The following is a 20,452-nucleotide window of genomic DNA, read 5'->3' on the forward strand; positions in this document are numbered from 1 at the left end:
TTACGAATCTGAATTCAGAATGGGACGATTTCTAAATCCAATATGGCGGATGTAAAATAGAAAAAAACCATAAAAATCCGATGATTCTGGCCGAAACTTGTAACTCGGGGGTTTTTGGGGTCGCTGATTACGAATCTGAATTCAGAATGGGACGATTTCTAAATCCAATATGACGGATGTAAAATAGAAAAAAACCATAAAAATCCGATGATTCTGGCCGAAACTTGTAACTCGGGGGTTTTTGGGGTCGCTGATTACGAATCTGAATTCAGAATGGGACGATTTCTAAATCCAATATGGCGGATGTAAAATAGAAAAAAACCATAAAAATCCGATGATTCTGGCCGAAACTTGTAACTCGGGGGTTTTTGGGGTCGCTGATTACGAATCTGAATTCAGAATTGGACGATTTCTAAATCCAATATGGCGGATGTAAAATAGAAAAAAACCATAAAAATCCGATGATTCTGGCCGAAACTTGTAACTCGGGGGTTTTTGGGGTCGCTGATTACGAATCTGAATTCAGAATGGGACGATTTCTAAATCCAATATGGCGGATGTAAAATAGAAAAAAACCATAAAAATCCGATGATTCTGGCCGAAACTTGTAACTCGGGGGTTTTTGGGGTCGCTGATTACGAATCTGAATTCAGAATGGGACGATTTCTAAATCCAATATGGCGGATGTAAAATAGAAAAAAACCATAAAAATCCGATGATTCTGGCCGAAACTTGTAACTCGGGGGTTTTTGGGGTCGCTGATTACGAATCTGAATTCAGAATTGGACGATTTCTAAATCCAATATGGCGGATGTAAAATAGAAAAAAACCATAAAAATCCGATGATTCTGGCCGAAACTTGTAACTCGGGGGTTTTTGGGGTCGCTGATTACGAATCTGAATTCAGAATGGGACGATTTCTAAATCCAATATGGCGGATGTAAAATAGAAAAAAACCATAAAAATCCGATGATTCTGGCCGAAACTTGTAACTCGGGGGTTTTTGGGGTCGCTGATTACGAATCTGAATTCAGAATGGGACGATTTCTAAATCCAATATGACGGATGTAAAATAGAAAAAAACCATAAAAATCCGATGATTCTGGCCGAAACTTGTAACTCGGGGGTTTTTGGGGTCGCTGATTACGAATCTGAATTCAGAATGGGACGATTTCTAAATCGAATATGGCGGATGTAAAATAGAAAAAAACCATAAAAATCCGATGATTCTGGCCGAAACTTGTAACTCGGGGGTTTTTGGGGTCGCTGATTACGAATCTGAATTCAGAATGGGACGATTTCTAAATCGAATATGGCGGATGTAAAATAGAAAAAAACCATAAAAATCCGATGATTCTGGCCGAAACTTGTAACTCGGGGGTTTTTGGGGTCGCTGATTACGAATCTGAATTCAGAATTGGACGATTTCTAAATCCAATATGGCGGATGTAAAATAGAAAAAAACTATAAAAATCCGATGATTCTGGCCGGAACTCGTAGCCCGTGGATTTTTGGGATCGGCGATCAAGGATCTAAAGTGTGAATTTGATCATTTCTAAATCCAATATGGCGGATCCAATATGACTGATGTAAAATTGAAAAAACCATATAAAAATTCGATGATTCTGGCCGAAACTTGTTGCTTGGGGATTTTTGGGGTCGGCGATCAGGGATCTAAAGTCTGAATTTGATAATTTCTAAATCCAATATGGCGGATCCAATATGACTGATGTAAAATTGAAAAAACAATATAAAAATTCGATGATTCTGGCCGAAACTTGTTGCTTGGGGATTTTTGGAGTTATACGAAGCAACAAAGATCATTTGAAGTTATGAATAAACTGTGCTGCGAGTAGGATATGGAAATTTTTTAGTCGGGACGTTGAGCATCCCACTGCGACTGAAAGGGTTAAAGTATGACGAGGGGGTACGATACCGAAGGAAAACTCTGAGCCCTTTAATTATCCGATGATTGCTCGCAGATTGTAGGAAATGCAGTAATGCAGTTGGGCCTGCAGTGCCCCGTGAATTGGCTATTGGCCGCAGGCTGCAGCCGAGCCTCGTTCGGTTCTTCGCATTTCGTCGTCCGGCTTGCGCATACGTGAATGAAGCGGCGAGTATGGGATGCGTCTGCTCGATTATCGAGTATTGGTCCGAGGCTGGAGGGACTCGTCGTGTTAGGTGAGGGGCCGGCGAAGGTTTCTCGTCCTCATCCCCGGTCCCCACCCTCCGACATTCCGCCCCTTTGCTAGCCTGATGGCATGGCCACTTCGCCACAGAATCGCTCAGACTTTAATTAATTTCCCAAGCTCCGAGCTGGGCGGCAGCCATTTTCCAATTTCAATTTTTCAACTCTTAAAACCGGCACCGGAAACCGATAACCTGCTCCCGCGAGTCCATGGCTTTGCTGCTGCGCCCCACGCCTAATTGAAACAGCGGCTAAGCATGGATCAGATGGGAGTAAAGCTGGACCTTCGAAATTGAGTACGCACCAGTTGGCTAAATTTCTTTTGACCTCAGAGCTTTGTAATCGTTCGAAATATTCAACATTGTCATCGTCTGAAGTCAAGCGAAGACTTTCGAAATCTCGTGAGATCTTTTAAGATTGCATAAACTTATCGACATTTGAATTTACAATTGATCGTCAAGGTTGCCTGCATCTCCTGTAATTTCGAGAAATTTTTTGAACCCATTTGAAATTTTGTACGCAGCGTTTTGAAAACTTGTATTATAATATCAAATATCGCATAAATTATCGAGATTAAGTGAAACTTTGGGCGTATCCTTTTCAAATATTTTTAAACGATCTAACGAGATCCTTCATCTTTAAGTTTTTCAACTCCCGAGACATGTTTTCTTCAAAAATCATACAGTGCAATAAATTTTTGAAATTGTTAATTCCACTCTGCGTATGAACGTTAACACGTTTTCACGAATCGCAACTACTTGGCAATCAATTTTATCTAACAACTGTAGTAAAAGTTATTCAACGTTGTAATAACTTAATTTCACACAAATTAATTGCACCAACTATAGCTTGAGAACAGTATCAAACTTGGAAGGAACCATCTTGAAATCGATAAGTCCGTTTTCAAATTAGTATGAAAACTGCTACGAATCTTTGAAAGTATTTTGAAACCAGCGCATGAAGGTGTAAAAATAACAAAACGAAAGAGAAAATTGAACCCGAATTTAAAATCCAATCAAACTCGGTTGATTGAGACGTTAAAAAATAAATTGGTTGCTTCCAACGCTGCTTACAGATCTGAAATTTTACATAATTGTACATTAAAGACTGTATTGAAAGTACTACATTTTGTACTCTCTTTCTTCACTTCAGTTATTAAGCAGTCGCTATCTACACATACCTGATTCTCAATGGAATGACAAATAAGTGTTTTTATTTTTAAACATGCGTGGATTACAAGGCTGAAATATAATTTTCCATGCGTGATATTAACACGGAGTGAACATTTTACGTTACTGAATTTCGAACATCAACTCCTATAAATTTTATCAACAACATTAAAGAAATCACATTGTTCTAAAATTTGTAAGGTATACATTGTGAAATACCGTTGAACTTTTGGTCAGTGATAAAAAAAAAAAAACAAAGAAAGATTTCAATCTCAGGGCCTGTTTTCATCAAATATAACTTAACTTCTATGTGCACTTCTTTAACCTCTTTTCTGGCACTTTTTAATTATAAAAAATTTTTTGCCTAACTTTACGTTCTGTACAATCTTGAATCAATTATACCAGCAAACTAAATCATGATAAAATTAATTCAACAATCAAAATTACATTCTCATCGTTGACGGTATCTTCTGATACTTTTCGAAATGTTCGATAAATGCAAGCTATATCGCATTCGTAATATATTTATAATATATATAGATAAAACATATATATATTTGACCACCTGTGAGCAACGTTATAACTTTACCAAACTTTCGCTTCAGCTGTGTACCGGTGTACATAGTTAAATAGCTAGTTAAATAACAACTAGTAAAGCGGTGCAGGTTATACCGTGACATGCGGTGATTTTAGGTGCAGACATCGGTCACATTAAGGTAATTAGGGTGAAGTAGGGCAAAGCCACTTGAATCAGCCCAAATTCGTTCGTAGAGATAGCGCCATACATTGGTCAGGTGTAAAAACATAATGTTAAAAAGTGACGAACAAAACGATCGGTACAAATATTAGAACATTTTTTAATGATTCTATCACGGAAAAAAATTTAGGATAGATTTTACATCTTTTGTGGTCAATATATGCAATGAAAGAAATTTTTTGTTCCGGTTACCATTCAGTCCTTAACTATTTTCATTTTTACCACAATCGAAAAATAAAGTTCTAGGTAGAAAATGAAAATTAGTTTGCCAGCTGTTACCGGAAAGTCTAGTATGCGTTACTATTCTTTCTCATTACTATCACTGTTACTATATTTTCTTGTAACTGTTGCGAAAATTTAATGCTTGTGCAAGAATAAATTGACGTTAAAGCCTTGTTTAACTAAAAAGATAGAGTCAACCGAACGAACTGATTTTGCGTTGCAATTACCAAAAAAGCATCGCCAATAGCGCGAAATGGTTACGTGTATCTCGTTTTTCGTCATTCCAACAATTTTCAAACAGCTTTTTTAACGGTACATGTCGTACTGAATTTTTATAGTTACTGTAACAAGTGAAATTTTTCTCAGTGTGGACAGCACTATTTTGGAATCAAATTTACATTAATTGTAGTATAGATCTACCAAAGCATATTGTAACGCTTAATATTGGTTTTGTAACTCTTATTAAATCTTGCCACAATTGCAGTAAATTTAACTCGAAAAAAGTGCTGACGATATATCTGTGGCTGGCACGCATAACCGAATAAGTCCATTTTTTGGAAAAATGAGTTTATGCCGGATTTTTGAACTTTATTATCCATATTTTATTTCAAGATATATAATTGTCGACATTTGTTTATCCGAATGAAAATATAGTAGTTTTCTAAAACCAAATAAGTCCATTTTCCCGGCATAACCGATTAAGTTGAATTGTTTCAGTTTGGCAGCGAAAAAATAATGACTCCATTATCTTAATGATATTGCTACATTCGATCTTCTATAAAATAGAATGGCTTCCAACAGTAATTAATTCTGGAACCGATTTTCCCGATGCGGCAGAATATCTATAACTTAAAATCGCGTTTTCTCGAAAACACAATTTATGGACTTATTCGGTTGTGCCTGTCTGCCACAGATATTTACCGCCTACATTATTTTAAACATAGTAAAATCTACGTTATTTTTCTTTCCGTTCAACTTATTTGTCGACTTGGAGATGCAAGCAATTAACAAGTCGCAGTATAAAGGGATCATCCGAAGAGTCAGAGTCAGGATATATTTCTGCGGGTGCGCATCGATGATGCATCGTCTAATAATTAATTGGCTGACTCAACTGCAATTGGACGCTTAACAAGTCGAACGCCTTGAGCGTTCGGGGATTGAAATTGATTTACAACAAACCAGCGGCGGGGGTGTGTCGGATTTTAATATGCCTGCAATATTCCGGGGCGCGGACCTTGATTATCATGCGTACGGGGCTAATTAACGCGCTGACAAAGAGCACGGGGGTGTTGCCTGCTCGACCATATACCGAGACGTCAGACCATCGGGCATACCCATGCGAATCTATGGGGTATTCTATCTCAATTTAGCGAGAGATTTAGCAGGAAGTTTTTCATTTTTGTCAAGGATTTTTTCAGTCGTCGTATATAAACTCTGCAAGCTCTTGAGACAAAATTTTTCACTTCTTATGAACACCAGTTTTTGGTACAGGAATTTTTAAATCTGTATCTCAAACAACGTACCCATCTAATTTTCGAAAAACCAAAAATCAAAATACTCGCTTTTCAATTTGTGAACTCTCGTATAAATTTCAAATCGATAGTATCATTTTTGACCTCTTCTTTTTTATCGAACTTTCCAGTTTTACACCAATGTTTACACAACCCATAATCTGCTACAGTAATGTCATGCCTATTCTGTACATAGCTCAAGTCTGTTTTACTCTCAGTGTCTTCATCCGATCTAACCGATTGCGTGTGGCATAAAATTTATGTTCAATTGAGTGATCCTTTTTCGATTAATTTGCACTATACCATTACCGAAGATCTATTTGTTGTCCAATTTCCTGACAAATCCGCTCTGGAATTCATCCGAGAGTTTTGAAATTAGAACAATTCATAGAGTGCAAACAAGAAAGTGAAAAAAACAAATATATAATACTGTCACAGGGAAAATCCATGGTAGAAATGAAAAGTGTATTGGTCAATCGTTCGCTGAGTTGACACGGAATACCCCCTATGTACGTACCTATGTATAGTTGCAATACCTCACCACATACCAGCCTGTTGCTCTTTACGCAGCTGACGCTACGCGTAGGTCGACGTTGCGTTGGCGTTCGCGATTCTCCGATCCTCGGTCCGTGTCTGGGTTCTACCGCAATCCGGGAACCCTCCACCACCCGTTCCATCTTCCAGGCCGTACCACTCAATCCCACGATTCTCCCCTTCCCTCGTCGCGTTTGCTTTTTTTTTTCTTTTTTTACTTCTCTTTGCCAGCTCCATTGGAATCCAAAGTATAATTGCTACGCGGCTCGGGCAGCAAGATGGCGCCGGGTAGAACGATCAGCTGATCGCGTTTTAAATTCATTATACGGATTCAGGATACGGAAAGTTTTCACGCAAACTTTTATACGCTTGTTTTGTTATCGGGAGTTGGCAGAGAGTGAAACATACGATGACAAAGTATTATAGTTATCAAATACGATGCAGCTAGCATCGGACGTCGCATACCACAGAATATTGACATTTCTTCATGGTTTAGGTCATAATAACCAATCCTTCAACAAATCTCGACTGATTTTATTATTTTTCTATATTTTTGATAATTTCTTTTTTCCTTTTTTTTTTCTATTCTCACGTTTTGGGTTGTTCGGAATGTTTTGTCGTGATATATGTTTCTGTAACAACCGCGTTTGGCCAATTTTTTCAGCAAATTTGTTTGGCACGTTTTCCCTAATGAAATTTTTGTTTTTCTCCATCCAACCCATTTCGATGCGTACAAATGTCGTTACGGCTTTAAATTATAAACCGAGTTAGGAACCACAATCACATACAAATTTCACACGACTTGATTGATTTAGGTGAAATTCTAGTGAATAATTGAGAAAATTTATTCATAGTAATTGTGATGCAATTATGTAATTCCCTTTCAATCTTTCACTACTTCCAGTTATGAAATATCAACCACACAAAACCTACTGAAAAATTGAAAATAGCCGTCTCTTTTGACATATGTTTTTATAATTTATCACTGCCTTTAATATTAATCGAAGGTTCCTATGAATTTTTTCTAAATCCTTTGTTACAGCATACCGAGAACGATGAATCTTTGGAGTCACGGTAAAAATTGCTCAACTCTTCATCGATTTAAGAAAAATTAACAACTTTAATGATATTGAAGCCTTTGCTAATTTGTTAATTTGAGTAGCGAGATAAAATCTTTTCAATTTTTTAATCAGTAAATGGGTGAGAGAATTTTATAAGCTGCTAACATCTATTTCATCAGGCTTGTCACAAATATTTGAGAAAAAGACCCAGTTTTCCCTGAAATTTTCCCACTTCTATCAAGTTACCAAAACCTAAATCGTTCAGCTTATTAACTTTATATTCGATTGAAATTCAATTCAAATCGAGAAAAAAAGTATAATGTACAGAAAAACCCAGTTCAAGCCAATTTTTTTCCGTGACGGAAAAAAGTAAATTTGTCAGCTAAAAAAAAATCATTTCTAATTCCCACGATACAAGACTGATATTTTCGCTTTTTCTCCACAGCCAAAATAAAAATTCCCTGAAAATATCCTCGTTTTCCGTGACCCCCTTTAAATTCCCTGATAAATCCAGGTTATTGAGGTTTTCCAGATTCGTGGCCAACTTGTTAATCATAGAATTGCAAAATGTCGCGAGTCGAACCACAAACAAGTTAAAATGCTGAATTGGCGCGGGTGGAAGAGGAGGCGGTGCATAGTCATCGCCTTCCACGCAGCCGGCGTCGATAAAGCACGTCCTCGTCCTCCGCGTCGCGCCTTCGCCTTCTTCGCCTTCTTCGCCTTCGGATTCGCCCCAACCGTCGACCGCGACCTCTGCGTTCCTCCGCGGGCGGTAATGAGCTCGTAAATACCCGGCAATCATCGTGCGCGTTGCGGCGCAATGCATGAACCTCGCCGATGTTGTAGCTGACGCAGCGCGACACCCCTCGGGCGAAACTTTATTCACCTTTGAATTTCAATTTTCGCACATTCATTGTCAATCACATTATTCATCCGCAGCGCGATGGGGCGCGGGTAAAAAATCAGAAGAACCAAAAATCAGAACGGTCAGAGTTCCGAGTATAAATATATCGAAAACTCACAATCACGAAAGAACAAAGCGGTGAATCTTCATTAAGCCAAAAATAATGGAAATAGAATATAAAACTATCGAAATTTGACGTTATAGAAATTAGAGTACACAGCTGGTGAAAATTCCGAAAGGCGATTAGCAGAACGAGGAAAATACAATTTTTCGCAAACACAAATGAGTAACCTTCGGATGGATCATAAAGTAGAATTTTCGTCTATTCGAATTCATAAAGGCCAAGGATCAAGAATCAGAACGGTTAGAACTCCGAGTAGTTGTCTCGTAGAAAGCTCGGAATATAGAATTGCAGTATATCAGAATCGTCGGAATGAAGAATCGCAATATATCTGAATAGTCGGGCACATCGTTGGCCACACTCTGAAGGCCTAACCCAACAGCTTTAACAACTCAAAGTTGTCTATTTGCATTGCGTTCTTTCTTCTTTATTAAGTACCGAGTGAAGAATTTGTTTGATTCCGTATATGAATCATGTTACAAGTCAAAATAGATTAGTTGGATGGACTCGGAATGTGAAATTCTGGCGGTAAGCCATCTATACGGTTACTTTCGGAATACTGATCTTTCCGAATAATGACCCTTCTACATTCTGGATATCTGTTTTCCGCCGTTACTAGACGATGAGGTTCTAACTTTTATTTTCATAATATTTGGAAATTTGAGAATATGAAACTTTCTACAAATTCATTCTCTGGAATATTGACTCTATACATTATTAAATTCTGCATCTCTGAATTCTTGGATTAACGTTTTCTGAACTAAGTGGGTTCGGATAATAGAGCCCTCTCCTAAATACATTTTAGGTAAACTGCAGCTTTTTCTTGGGCACTATTCGGGACTTAAAATTTCTGATAGTATCTGTTCTCTCATATTTGTCATTCGAGTTTATTAAATTCGGTATTCCGGCCATTATGATTTTCGGTTTTTCTCATTTCTTACCCCCCATCCGGGCTACGTAATCGTAGCCCTACTCAAAATGATAATGTGTTGAATTATAAAACGTTACGAGTGTAATTTATTGCATGATATATCTTTTGAATTCGAATAATATATATTTCAAAAATCACATGATAAATTACAAGAGCACGAATCATCAGATACATTAGATCAATCAAGATAAATCATGTAATAAATTACACGTGAATTTCAATCATAACACATGATCGTCTTCAGTAGGGAGGAATGTTCAATAATGTGGTTGGGATTACCGAAATAAATATTTTAAACACTTCACTTGTTCAATAGAAATACTAATAAATGTTTTTTAATCAAATTCACTGAAGGATTGCAACGATCACAACAGATTCGCATAACGCGTGTCTCGGCTCTCTTCTCTTGCCATGCTTACTCCTGTAACTCTTCTTTTTCTCTCTATTCTACGTGATCGCTTTTGTATTAACCACGTCTATTGATTCTGACGAATAAATACCCAAGTTTTACAAATCATACCTTACACGTTATTATCATTATTTGTATCTCGTTTCTTTGTGCTTTTTTTACTATCGTTATACTTTTTTTTTTTTTTTTTACATATAAATACAACTTTTTAAATCCGGTCTTTCAAATTGTTCTGTAGGTATATAATCTAGAAAAAAACGGTGAAAGACTTCCTCTGTTAAATTCCATTGAAAAAAACATCGGAACAATTCTGGGCATTGAAATTCTTTTGCAACGAATTCCGACCGAGTTTTAATTTTACTTCTTGTACCTCGCAAGTAAAGAAAATCGTTATTATTAAGGTTCAATAAGATATAACTGTGTAATAACTAAATCAAACAGACTGCCAGCAATCATTCCAATAAATTAAGAAAAATATGTTTAAAAAATTGTAGTAAACGTCAGAAAAATACCTGCATCCGTAACCCGCGTGCATTAAAAATTTTGAATTTGTTATTAGCCAGCGTTATGAACCAACTTCTGGTCTGGAAGTATCATCATCGCTTCCTTGCAACTGTCGATCTTCTTCTTCTTGCACGCCCTCGATATGTTCTGCTTTTATTTCCCTCCTCCGACGCCTCCGTCCAACATTTTTCAACAACCATCTGTACGAGACGCACGTGCGACCCCAAAAAAAAAAAAAAAACTCATTTCACCTGTAATAATTCGAGGGAAAGAGCAGCCCCGAGGTAGGTGCCTGAATCACGTGGACGCCCCCCTGCCCTTTGTCGCCTGTAACAGCGTGTCCGATGATCATCGAATGCAGAAGGGAAGGCACGTGCTGCGTTGGGAGCTGATGACTGCAACCGATAACTTCGAAGCGTTGAAATTGTCGTTCCCGATGGAACGGGTACAGATTTTTATAATTTTTTTGCAGCCTTGCGTATGACAAATACACGCATTTTATTTGTCGCACTGAAAAGATAATAAAGATTTCACATTATTATACAACAACCGTTTAAATTTTTGTTAAAATTGAAATAAAATGTCGTACAAGTATGTGATTATATTTACGGTAATAATGGTTGTCGATATAGGACATTTTGCGGTTATTACAACATCAAATGTGGTCAAGTTTAGTTTCCTAGATTCATTTAGTTAAATGAAACTGCAATATCGATTCATTGTCACACCAGCATCGAATTATTGCAATTGTTACGAAAATATCGAGTATCTGTGACTGCGTGATCGAAAAGCGTACGAGTAACATGTTTTAAATTTTCTGATCGTGTAACAACAAAAATAGTTTTTATGTTGTACCGAAAACTGTGTTTTTCGGTTATGGTAAAAAATGAAAATAGTTGGTAACGACAACTATAGAAATTTTCCTGGGTATAATGGTCTCTTTAGACGGAGAGAATGAAAGAGCAGATTCTATTTCAGATCTGCTGTTTCATTTTAAAATATACTTCGTGAAATGCAGAATTTACTCTAAAGACAGTGAAAAACACTATGTGCAAACTAAAATCTCCTACCTTTATAGTAAAAAATACACTCGACATGGGTATATTTTTTTTTTTTTCTTTTACCGAAAACTTACATGCGTCCCTCTTTTCCTGCGGTTTTGAGTAAAATTATTTTCTCAATGCATGAAACGTGATTTTCAGATTTCTACAATAATCCGACGATATTACATCGATTGAAAATAATTTCTTGTCAAATTTCTCAAGGTTTTTTTTCGACAAAACGGTGAAAAGAAATTCTGCGTAGAATACATACTTTGAATTATTATTCGTAGCGGAAAAGTCGGAATCATAGCTTCTGAAATATATAACAGCTTTATGAGCCAACAATGCCAGCCTAGCACCAAAAACGCAAAAATTTTTTTTTTATTTGTTTTATTTGCAGGAGTAATCGAAAAACGTGACTCGTGCATCATTAATGAGAAAATAGAGAGATGTTTGTTTCGTTTGACAACAAAAGAACCACCTATTGTATAGATTGTATAAAAATCACAGCACAGAGTCTACGTAGCCACTAATATGAAGACATGTGAGCTTCTTTCGCGCCTCGCGACCCTCGAGGTACGAACAAAATCACTTAGATCAAAATAAAAGATATTTCGAATGATTCGAGAATTTAGTTGAATGATTTGAATTTTAATGTTGATCGTTAGACGGTTCCAGGATGAGGTGCACGACATTCGTGAAAATTCGACATTTCACCGAGGACAACAATATGAGAGCCGAAGAAAGTCTAAAATAAAAAACAGATATGAGATAAATTTGTAAACTTTCAGTAAAAACTTTGAGCAACATTGATGAAAAAATTACATAGTAAATACGAAACGTTTCGCAAGAACACATTTAGGCTTAATGACAGGAAAAACTTCAAAATATAAAATTATAGACAGTTGTAGAGTAACTTGAGGAGATTAGTTTTAAAAAAAAGAACCACACACACTAACATAAATTAAAGAAATTTTCAACGAGAAAATTTGATAAAATATTCTGTAAATTATGAGTGCGAAAGTAGGAGAATCAACTAGGGCTTTTGGTTCATTCAAAAATTCGTTAGCACTTCTTCTGTGACTGGATTGATTACCCTCTTCAAAAACCGCGAACATTCTGTTTTGTATTTGTCAATTTTTCCGTGCGACGGTTTTTTCTTTCAAAACGACTAAACCGCAAGCAATAAAGATCTCGCTAATTGGGTGTAGTGTACAGGTATACAGATCTCGATTTCAGGAATTAACGAGACTACTTTCGTTGTCGTGTGATCCTCACTGTTCACCGTTTCCGTGTACCGAATTCGTACCCTGTTAAAAACAGGTCGCCCACGTGACGGAACAGTTTGTGGATATGGAATTGATGAGATGATATCGGTGTACAAGATCTCGGGACGTACGAATTCTGCAGGGAATAAATTCGACATCCAAAGTCCGAACACTGAGTGAGGCTGCTCGTTTTTTCGAGAAGGAACAGGGTCGAATCGCCCACGTTGCTCTCTGTCTGCAAAAAAAGTTTGGTAGCAATAAAAGTAATAACAAATGTTGAAGTCTTCGTTCTGCTCGCACGATGCAAACTGTGAAGCAAATAACAATGGAACCGGCTTTGTAACTTATATTTGTCGAGAAAAAGAAAATTCATTCGAACGTTCTCAATACAATTTCACATCAAGTTTGTATTTAAGGTCTGTTTAAGTGTATCCACTACACGTACTTATATAAACTCCAAACTATCACAAAAACTGGTGAGTAATGTATTTTTTAAGTTGTCTTTGAACTAAATTTTCAAATTTTTTTGACAACGTTATCGAGCTCTGTACCTATGCGTCTAATCTTTTCACCCCGACCAGTAAATCACTCGAGAAATTTGTAAAATAGATAATAGGCGATGTTTGTAAGAATTTCTTCTATCGTTTGACGAGTATACGAATCTTCTAAACGCACGATATTATAGAATGTATGAATAAAAAAATGGAAGAGCACGAAAATAACAGATAAGACTATTGTGTTTTGTCGCATTCTTTATTCATACGTAACATTCTGTGTCGCGTGTCTGATACGATACAGTCGTCAGCAAATATAAGGTACATAGGTATGTAAATTTTTAGCCTTGCGAAAACTGTCGACAGATTGAGACGGGTTAATATTTTATACTTGACTTTATAATAAATTGCTTAAACTCAACCCGTATTCAACTAAAATTATATTTGTTAATTTCACCGGTGAGTTAAAAAAAAAAAAATCCTGACATTCGCGCATAATGTCGCAACCATTCCAAAGTTTAAGTATTTTTTTACCTGAAAATGCAAAAAAAATCCGGATTTTGCATGGAATATGAAAAAAACATTACAAAAGAAAATAACCAAAGGTGTCACTACAGTGGCTTCTATGACTGAAGTGGTCAACAGTCCTCGATTAACGTTCAATTTCAAAAGAACGTTGAATTTTAAATTCAAAATTCTCGTCCCGCGCTCTGAGAGTCGATAGTATCGTACTCGATTCAACACTTCGATATATCGCAGGCGAGTTTCGACGGCTGTATCGATACGGAATGAATTGTTATTCGTTAATCGTTGTTGCCGCTCGGACCTCGAATCATTGGGTAAAACTTCGTTTCGAACATTCTGTGCCTCGAATGTTCTTCGAAACAAAAAGGTAGAGGATAACTGAAGGCGGCGGATAAGGAAAAAGAAATAGGCGTGCGTGTGTATTGTCGTCTGTCATAAGCCGATGTGAATAAATAACAATGTCTCAGTGCTTTAGGAATATATCCAACAAATTCACAACTGTTAATTCTCTGATAAATACGCGTAAGCACGTAACGCAATTCGACAAGGAACTGCCGCACCGAGTGAAACCTTCAACGTTTTTGGAGGAGGTGAGAAAACCGATTAAAGCACCGAAAGAACCTCTCGAATCTTCGCTGGCATCTTAATCGATAAATCCAGGCCGGTTTTACCCATGCTTTGTTCCCTGACAGAACCGGCTTTGAAGCTGAAGCGAGCCGAAGACTCGGTGCCGAAATTTTAACCTCACTCATCTTACATAACTTTTATTCTCTATTTACCATCTTGTACGGTTAATATATACTCGCCAATTTCTCGACGCAATTCATGCGACGGCTGTGCCTCGTGAAATGAAGTTTGTTCAAGCGGTTAGACGTTACTTTAAAAAATTCGAGCGTCTCCGCCCCAATCAAACGAGACATAACCTCAAAATCAACGAATGCAACCGCTTGAGTATAACTGTATTTGACTTACAGCACGTATACAAATTACGTCAGCTAACCTCCGTTGTTCATAACCGTGGATCGTATTTCATCCCCGTTTTAATGTGATTTATTTTTATTCATCATGCGTCGCGAAAGATTCCATCCAAATTCATCCAATTTTCTCAGCGGCGATAGATGTATAGGTTGAGTATTAAGGCTTCGCTAGGTACATACAATCCTATTTTTATAAAAGAAAAAATCTGTTTTCAAAAGTACATACAGTTGTTCAACAATGTTTACAGACGTTCTATTTTCCTCATTTACAATAAATCGAAAACCTTTCATTTTTGATTTACCAAAATTTCACTATCTGCTCATTTTTCCACAGTTTCTAAACACAAGAAGTATAACAAGCCGCGCAGCAGATTGTCCGAATTATAAACCGCAGAGTCCGGTGGCATCGTCTTTGGAGCTTTTAAATACTTGCGATGCTTGGCGAGATGCGTGCCAAAAAGATGAGGAAGTGGAAAGAAAGAGTCAGTTTCATGGAAATTGCAAAACTCCAGTTTCCCTGAGTCCTATAATCTCTAGCACGAAGCGGTACAAAATGTCGCCGGACGATGTCGTAGCAGTTGGCAATCGTCGGAACGATTCGAACTCGTTGTTGAAATATGAAATTGAGTCTTTAGAAAAAACTTACACAAGATTATCCAGTGGCATTACATTGCTCAAAACCAACGAATCCATTCTCTCAGAGTATGAGAAAAGAATGATCCTTCTTTCTGACAGTAAATTGAACCTAGAAGAAACAGGAGCGACTAAACAACAATCTCCCAACACTGATGGCAGGCCAAACGATGAGCAATTACAGCATGTTTTTAACAATCTTCGAGAAGAGGTAGGATGTAATTTTTTACAACAAATTCATCTTGATTAAGTACACACGGAATTTTGATGTAAATTTTGTTACCCTGTTGCAGTTACCAAAATTATTTCATTCTTCAATGGACTTTACGGTATATCATTCTGACTTACAGTTTGTCAACAACATTAGAGGTACTGTAACTCGGTAAGTGATACTCTGTGACATGATACTGTACAAATATCTGTTCCCTACATGTAAAAAAAATATCACTTTATTCTGAATCCTCGATCGCATTCTTTTTCAGAGGTCTTGTACGCTATGTTAAACAAGTGATTTTAATAAGGACAATCGGAAATATGAGGTTTGCTTGTGTCAATTTCGAAATACTAAAAATGACCATCGATCCCGAGGATAACTCTATAAAAGTCCGATGGAGGATAAGTGGACTTTCAGGAATCAGGACTTTTATTACGTTTTGGAAAATAAGGTTGTGGAACATAAAGGAAACCATTGACCAACAGGAAATGTAAGCATGGGAAATATTTACAACTTTTAATCGGCAAGACAAATCACTGACATCAATCGGTCGGTTCCGATGACTTGGAGGGGGGGTATCGTTAATTCGGTGAAAAAAAGGACACTTTTTTCAACATTTTTTTACAAGATACAGGCAATGTATATTAAATTAACTAATTACAGTATCGTAGAGTAACATTTCAAGAATATTTTCTGAAAATTTCAGTGGAAAATATTAATACCTAAGCCTTTGGCAGCAAATCTCTGGAGACGTCTCGAAAAAAAATTGTTTCGCAGTGACGGTTGTAACACATCACTGGGTCATTTGAAATCAAAAAGTCAAAATGATTTTATTAAATTATGAGTTTCCCCAGGTAAAGCTGTCGAGTTTTTTTTTTTAATTTCTTGTTATTTTTTATTTTACAATAACATATATTGATTTTTCAACTTTGGTAACACTGGAAAGTTAAAAACGCGATTTTCGCTTAAAAAAATCGGCAAATTTGTTATTGTAAAATAAAAAATAATAACAAATTAAATAAAAAAACTCTACAGCTTTACCTGGGGAAACTAATAATTTAATAAAATCATTTTTACTTTTTGATTTCAAACGACCCAGTGATGAGTTACAACCGTCACCGCAAAACAACTTTTTTCCGTGACGTCTCCGGAGATTTGCTGCCGAAGGCTTGGGTATTAATATTTTCCACTGAAATTTTCAGAAAATATTCTTGAAATGTTACTCTACGATGATATAATTAGTTGATTTAATATACATTGCCTGTATCTTGTAAAAAAATGTTGAAAAAAGTAACTATACCCCCCCTCCCCCTGAGTCTTTCTCAAATCAATTCAAATAAGCAATTTCAACCATACAAATTAATCTATTTTTTAGCGACACTAGGCTAAATATTTGATTTGTCATTCATTATTTACTTCCGAAGTGAGATTTATGAAAAAAATCACCTTTAAGTTCCTGAAGAAGATTTTTATAAAATTTGTATAATATTTTGCATCAGGAATCGATTCGAAAATTCTGAAAGAAATCAGCATAACATCTACACTATAAAGTCTGAATTAGCTGTTACCTGGAAAGACACATTTTGACTATATTTCTTCCAGCTGGTATGACGGATTCTCTACATTTTATGTAAATGGTGAGGGTCTAATTTACAAACATGTAGCAGACAAAATGATGCCTGATCGAGATGAGACTCCAATAACCAAAGACTCATCTGCAGTTGCGGCAAAACTAGCCCTGTTTTTGGGCTTATTAGTGCCAGGTGAAACGATACCTGAAATGTACCTCTTGCGACCATTGTCAAGACGACATGATTCATTACTTAGAAAGTTACAAGGAGATACAGAGCATTTAGCAACAAATTTGTTACCGTTAGAAAAACTTAAATAATTTATTACTGTAATAAAACATTTAAATCTCAAATTTGTCCAATTTCGTTCCAGCCCTAAGATGCTTTGAAAATAAAATTATTAAATTCGAAATATCACTAACGACTTCTATGTAATGTTGTCTAGCATTTTATTCATGTGGCTAGTAGCGTCATTTACCAAATGTAAACCAATGATAACCTGACACAATTCCGAACGATTTTCAATTAAAAGAGCAACTGGCATTATGTGATGACAAATTGAGTGTTTCATTAGCAAAGACATTAACTTCTGCTTCTAGATAAATTTGACAAAGTAAAGCTCTAGTGAATAGGTAAGTTTTAGTTTAGTCACCGGTACACAAAATACTTGGAACATACAAAAGTGTAACTAATCAGTCTGAGATTCAAATTTTCGAGTGAGTGATGTTCTCAACAATTATCGACGATTGATTTGTATCACATACAAATGCAGTTTGTTGTTAGATTTTCATTACGTAGATTACATAATTTATTAAGAAACTGTGATGGTCAGATGATTGAATGTAGTCATTGACAAATTAAATCATGAGATAACGTTGAATGTAAGAGAATTTACTTGCTTGTAAATTAAAAACGAAGCCACCGCTAAGCGTCATCTATAGCCCGTGAAAAAATAAAACTATTATGTATACATACTTGTACACCGTGCCTTTGGTTTATATTACTCCACTCAATCCTATATACCTAATCCGTGAAACAATTTCAAGTCCTGCACATATGAATGAAGAAACGTATCCCAAGATAAAAATTTATTTACACATAGAATTCAAACGTAATTCCTAACTTGAGTATCTTATATTATCTTATTACCGATTTGGGCCATTGATTAATCATCTGAACTTGTCACAAACTAGTCATTTAGATGAATGTACAAACATCCCAGGATCAATTGTCACACTTTACATTGGTCGCCACTTCCTTACGTGCCATAAATTATGTCAGTCCATGGATCGGATAGTATGTTACATTTTCGAAGTACAGTAATTAGTTTCCATTACATCACCAAGCCTAGAATCCATGCATTCAAAACTAAATGTTAAAATCTAACATTAAATTAACAGTAAAGATATGTAAGTTCGAAAATGAAAAAAAAAATGTATACAGAATAATCTAAACAGAATCTTACCAAGGAAATCATCCATTAAGGTACCAATGGCAAACTGAAAATGATTCACAGGAAAATTAATGAAATAAGTTCGTTAAAAAAATTCTTTGTAAATCTGTGTACTTACAATCCCTGTCGCATCAACTCTGGTACCAACAATTTTTAATCTTATTTCGTCATCTGCTTGAATTACTACATCCTGTAATTGAAAGAATAACAAATTGATTATCCTTAGATTGTTTCAGAAGAAACCTTACTTTATATTTACAGCGACGGATATCCTGGGGAAGTTCGATCAGAAATAACCTTGGGAAATGTTTCTATGAAGCACTAACATTGTGTACATGTTAGTTTAGTTATTCTTTGATATGAATTTTACTGTCATTATGATTGTACAACGATAAATTCATCTTTTTGTATAACGTAAAGTACCAAAGCCATTGCAAAATTTAGCTAATTCTTTTATAATCAATAACAGGTATTTCATATTCTTTGACAACAATGGCTTGTTCTCAATGAAAAATTTTAATAGAAGATAGATAATAACACGAATTCAAAAATATATATTTCAGAATCAAGGCTAAATATTATTTTATCGTTTATCAAAAGCGATGTTCATAATTTTCTAAAACTAGCTAGAATTTGTATAAGCAACAATATTATTTCCACAGAACATCACAATCCAATATCGAATTTCATAATAAATTTCTCACCTCTTCCTTTGACTTATAACAAGGTGGATTGACATTTGGACAAAATTGCATGTCGGCTGGAATGGACTGAAATAAAAGAAAACGAAAAATTTAGGTTTACATCAAATGATAAATGGGAAACAAAAAAAATACTCACGTGATGAGATATGAAACAAGACAATGGTCCTATTTCAGCGAACATGCCAACCTACAACCGTAAGACATACACAGAGTAATGTTTGTACGATTATGATCAAAACTCACATATCAACATAACAACTTGTTATACCTTATTGACTTGCGTTACGACTGCATCCAGAACCTCTCCTTTGAAAGGTCGAAAAACAATAGCCTTATATTTTACAGGATATACAACGAAACCTTGTCCTGGCTGAATAATACCAGCTCCAATATTGTCTATCGTGGTCACTGCAACGACAAATCCATACCTACAGAAATTCGAGGTGAATAATGTTTTGTAAATGAAATGCTTGACGTAATGGAAAATGTTGTCATTTATAACATTTAAAGTATAAGAATAAAGGCGGTTACACTCTGTTCGTAATGTTTTGCGATGAGAAATAAGATCTGCATAATTTCAATCGCTATACCTGACCTCAATACCTATTTTCAAAAGCAATTCAATCAGTTATTAATTATCACATACTTTCCAGTGCACGTTCCCTCGACTTCAGTGTACAGTTTCTGTTTAACCGTATCAAGTAGCTGAGGTCCAAAGTATCTCGGATGCAACAAGATCTCATGCTCCAACGATATCTGTAATATGATTGCAATTTTGAGTCAAATCAACTCGAACTGAACACATTTCAATGCGAATAAGATAAGAGGAGGTTAACTTACGTGATAAAACATGTTGTTTTTTACCTCCGTTAACGGTCTTCAGCTATCCAACTTATTACTTTTTTTTGTATTTACAGAATCTCTTGAAATCGAATACCCTACTTTTCAGAAACTAAGTCTGACAGAATCTGTCACATTGGGGTTATGTTCGTACAAAATTACGCCGCGAAGTGTGACTATGCGAGTGACCGTTGGAGTAACGCGGCAGCCAGGCGCGGGAAAATTGCTGCGCATGCCCAAAAAATAGCGCACGTTTGAAATTGTGGAACGTAATATTTCACGGAAAACCCATGATTGAAGATATATAAAGACTGATAGCCTTATGAGACTTTTCCTGATCGAAAATGGAAGAAATAAACTCATGTTCAAGCGGCGCCACCTGCATCCTACCTTGCACGCGCAACTCAACAGCGTAGCTG

At 36.1% G+C, this 20,452-nt stretch overlaps 2 protein-coding genes across 2 annotated transcripts; one reads left to right on the plus strand and one right to left on the minus strand.

The window, feature by feature from the left end:
* Positions 1-13,930: 13,930 nt before the first annotated feature.
* On the plus strand, positions 13,931-18,010 carry LOC124216497 (uncharacterized). Its single transcript, XM_046621064.1, has 5 exons — positions 13,931-14,231; positions 14,953-15,462; positions 15,545-15,633; positions 15,734-15,955; positions 17,068-18,010. The coding sequence occupies exons 1-5, from the start codon at positions 14,100-14,102 to the stop codon at positions 17,354-17,356; spliced, it is 1,242 nt and encodes a 413-aa protein (XP_046477020.1). The 5' UTR covers positions 13,931-14,099; the 3' UTR covers positions 17,357-18,010.
* Positions 18,011-18,109: 99 nt separating this feature from the next.
* Rpb7 (DNA-directed RNA polymerase II subunit RPB7) lies at positions 18,110-20,308 on the minus strand. The gene is made up of 8 exons (XM_046621065.2): positions 20,034-20,308; positions 19,840-19,949; positions 19,462-19,621; positions 19,330-19,380; positions 19,194-19,259; positions 18,608-18,679; positions 18,502-18,535; positions 18,110-18,383 (listed from the first exon to the last, which is right to left on the minus strand). Exons 1-8 carry the CDS (start codon positions 20,043-20,045, stop codon positions 18,370-18,372), a joined length of 519 nt encoding a protein of 172 aa, XP_046477021.1. The 5' UTR covers positions 20,046-20,308; the 3' UTR covers positions 18,110-18,369.
* Positions 20,309-20,452: the final 144 nt, after the last annotated feature.

This window comes from Neodiprion pinetum, chromosome 4 (assembly GCF_021155775.2).
Source record: "Neodiprion pinetum isolate iyNeoPine1 chromosome 4, iyNeoPine1.2, whole genome shotgun sequence".
Taxonomy (NCBI): Eukaryota; Metazoa; Arthropoda; class Insecta; order Hymenoptera; family Diprionidae; genus Neodiprion; species Neodiprion pinetum.

Excerpts from the sequence above, each read along its gene's own strand:
- LOC124216497 (XM_046621064.1), top strand. The coding sequence starts at position 14,100 with ATGTCTCAGTGCTTTAGGAATATATCCAACAAATTCACAACTGTTAAT. Across the intron at positions 15,463-15,544 it reads TTAACAATCTTCGAGAAGAG|TTACCAAAATTATTTCATTC; the intron begins GTAGGATGTAAT and ends ACCCTGTTGCAG. Across the intron at positions 15,634-15,733 it reads ATTAGAGGTACTGTAACTCG|AGGTCTTGTACGCTATGTTA; the intron begins GTAAGTGATACT and ends ATTCTTTTTCAG.
- Rpb7 (XM_046621065.2), bottom strand. Across the intron at positions 18,680-19,193 it reads GTTATAAGTCAAAGGAAGAG|GATGTAGTAATTCAAGCAGA; the intron begins GTGAGAAATTTA and ends TTTCAATTACAG. Across the intron at positions 18,536-18,607 it reads GAGTTGATGCGACAGGGATT|TTTGCCATTGGTACCTTAAT; the intron begins GTAAGTACACAG and ends AATCATTTTCAG.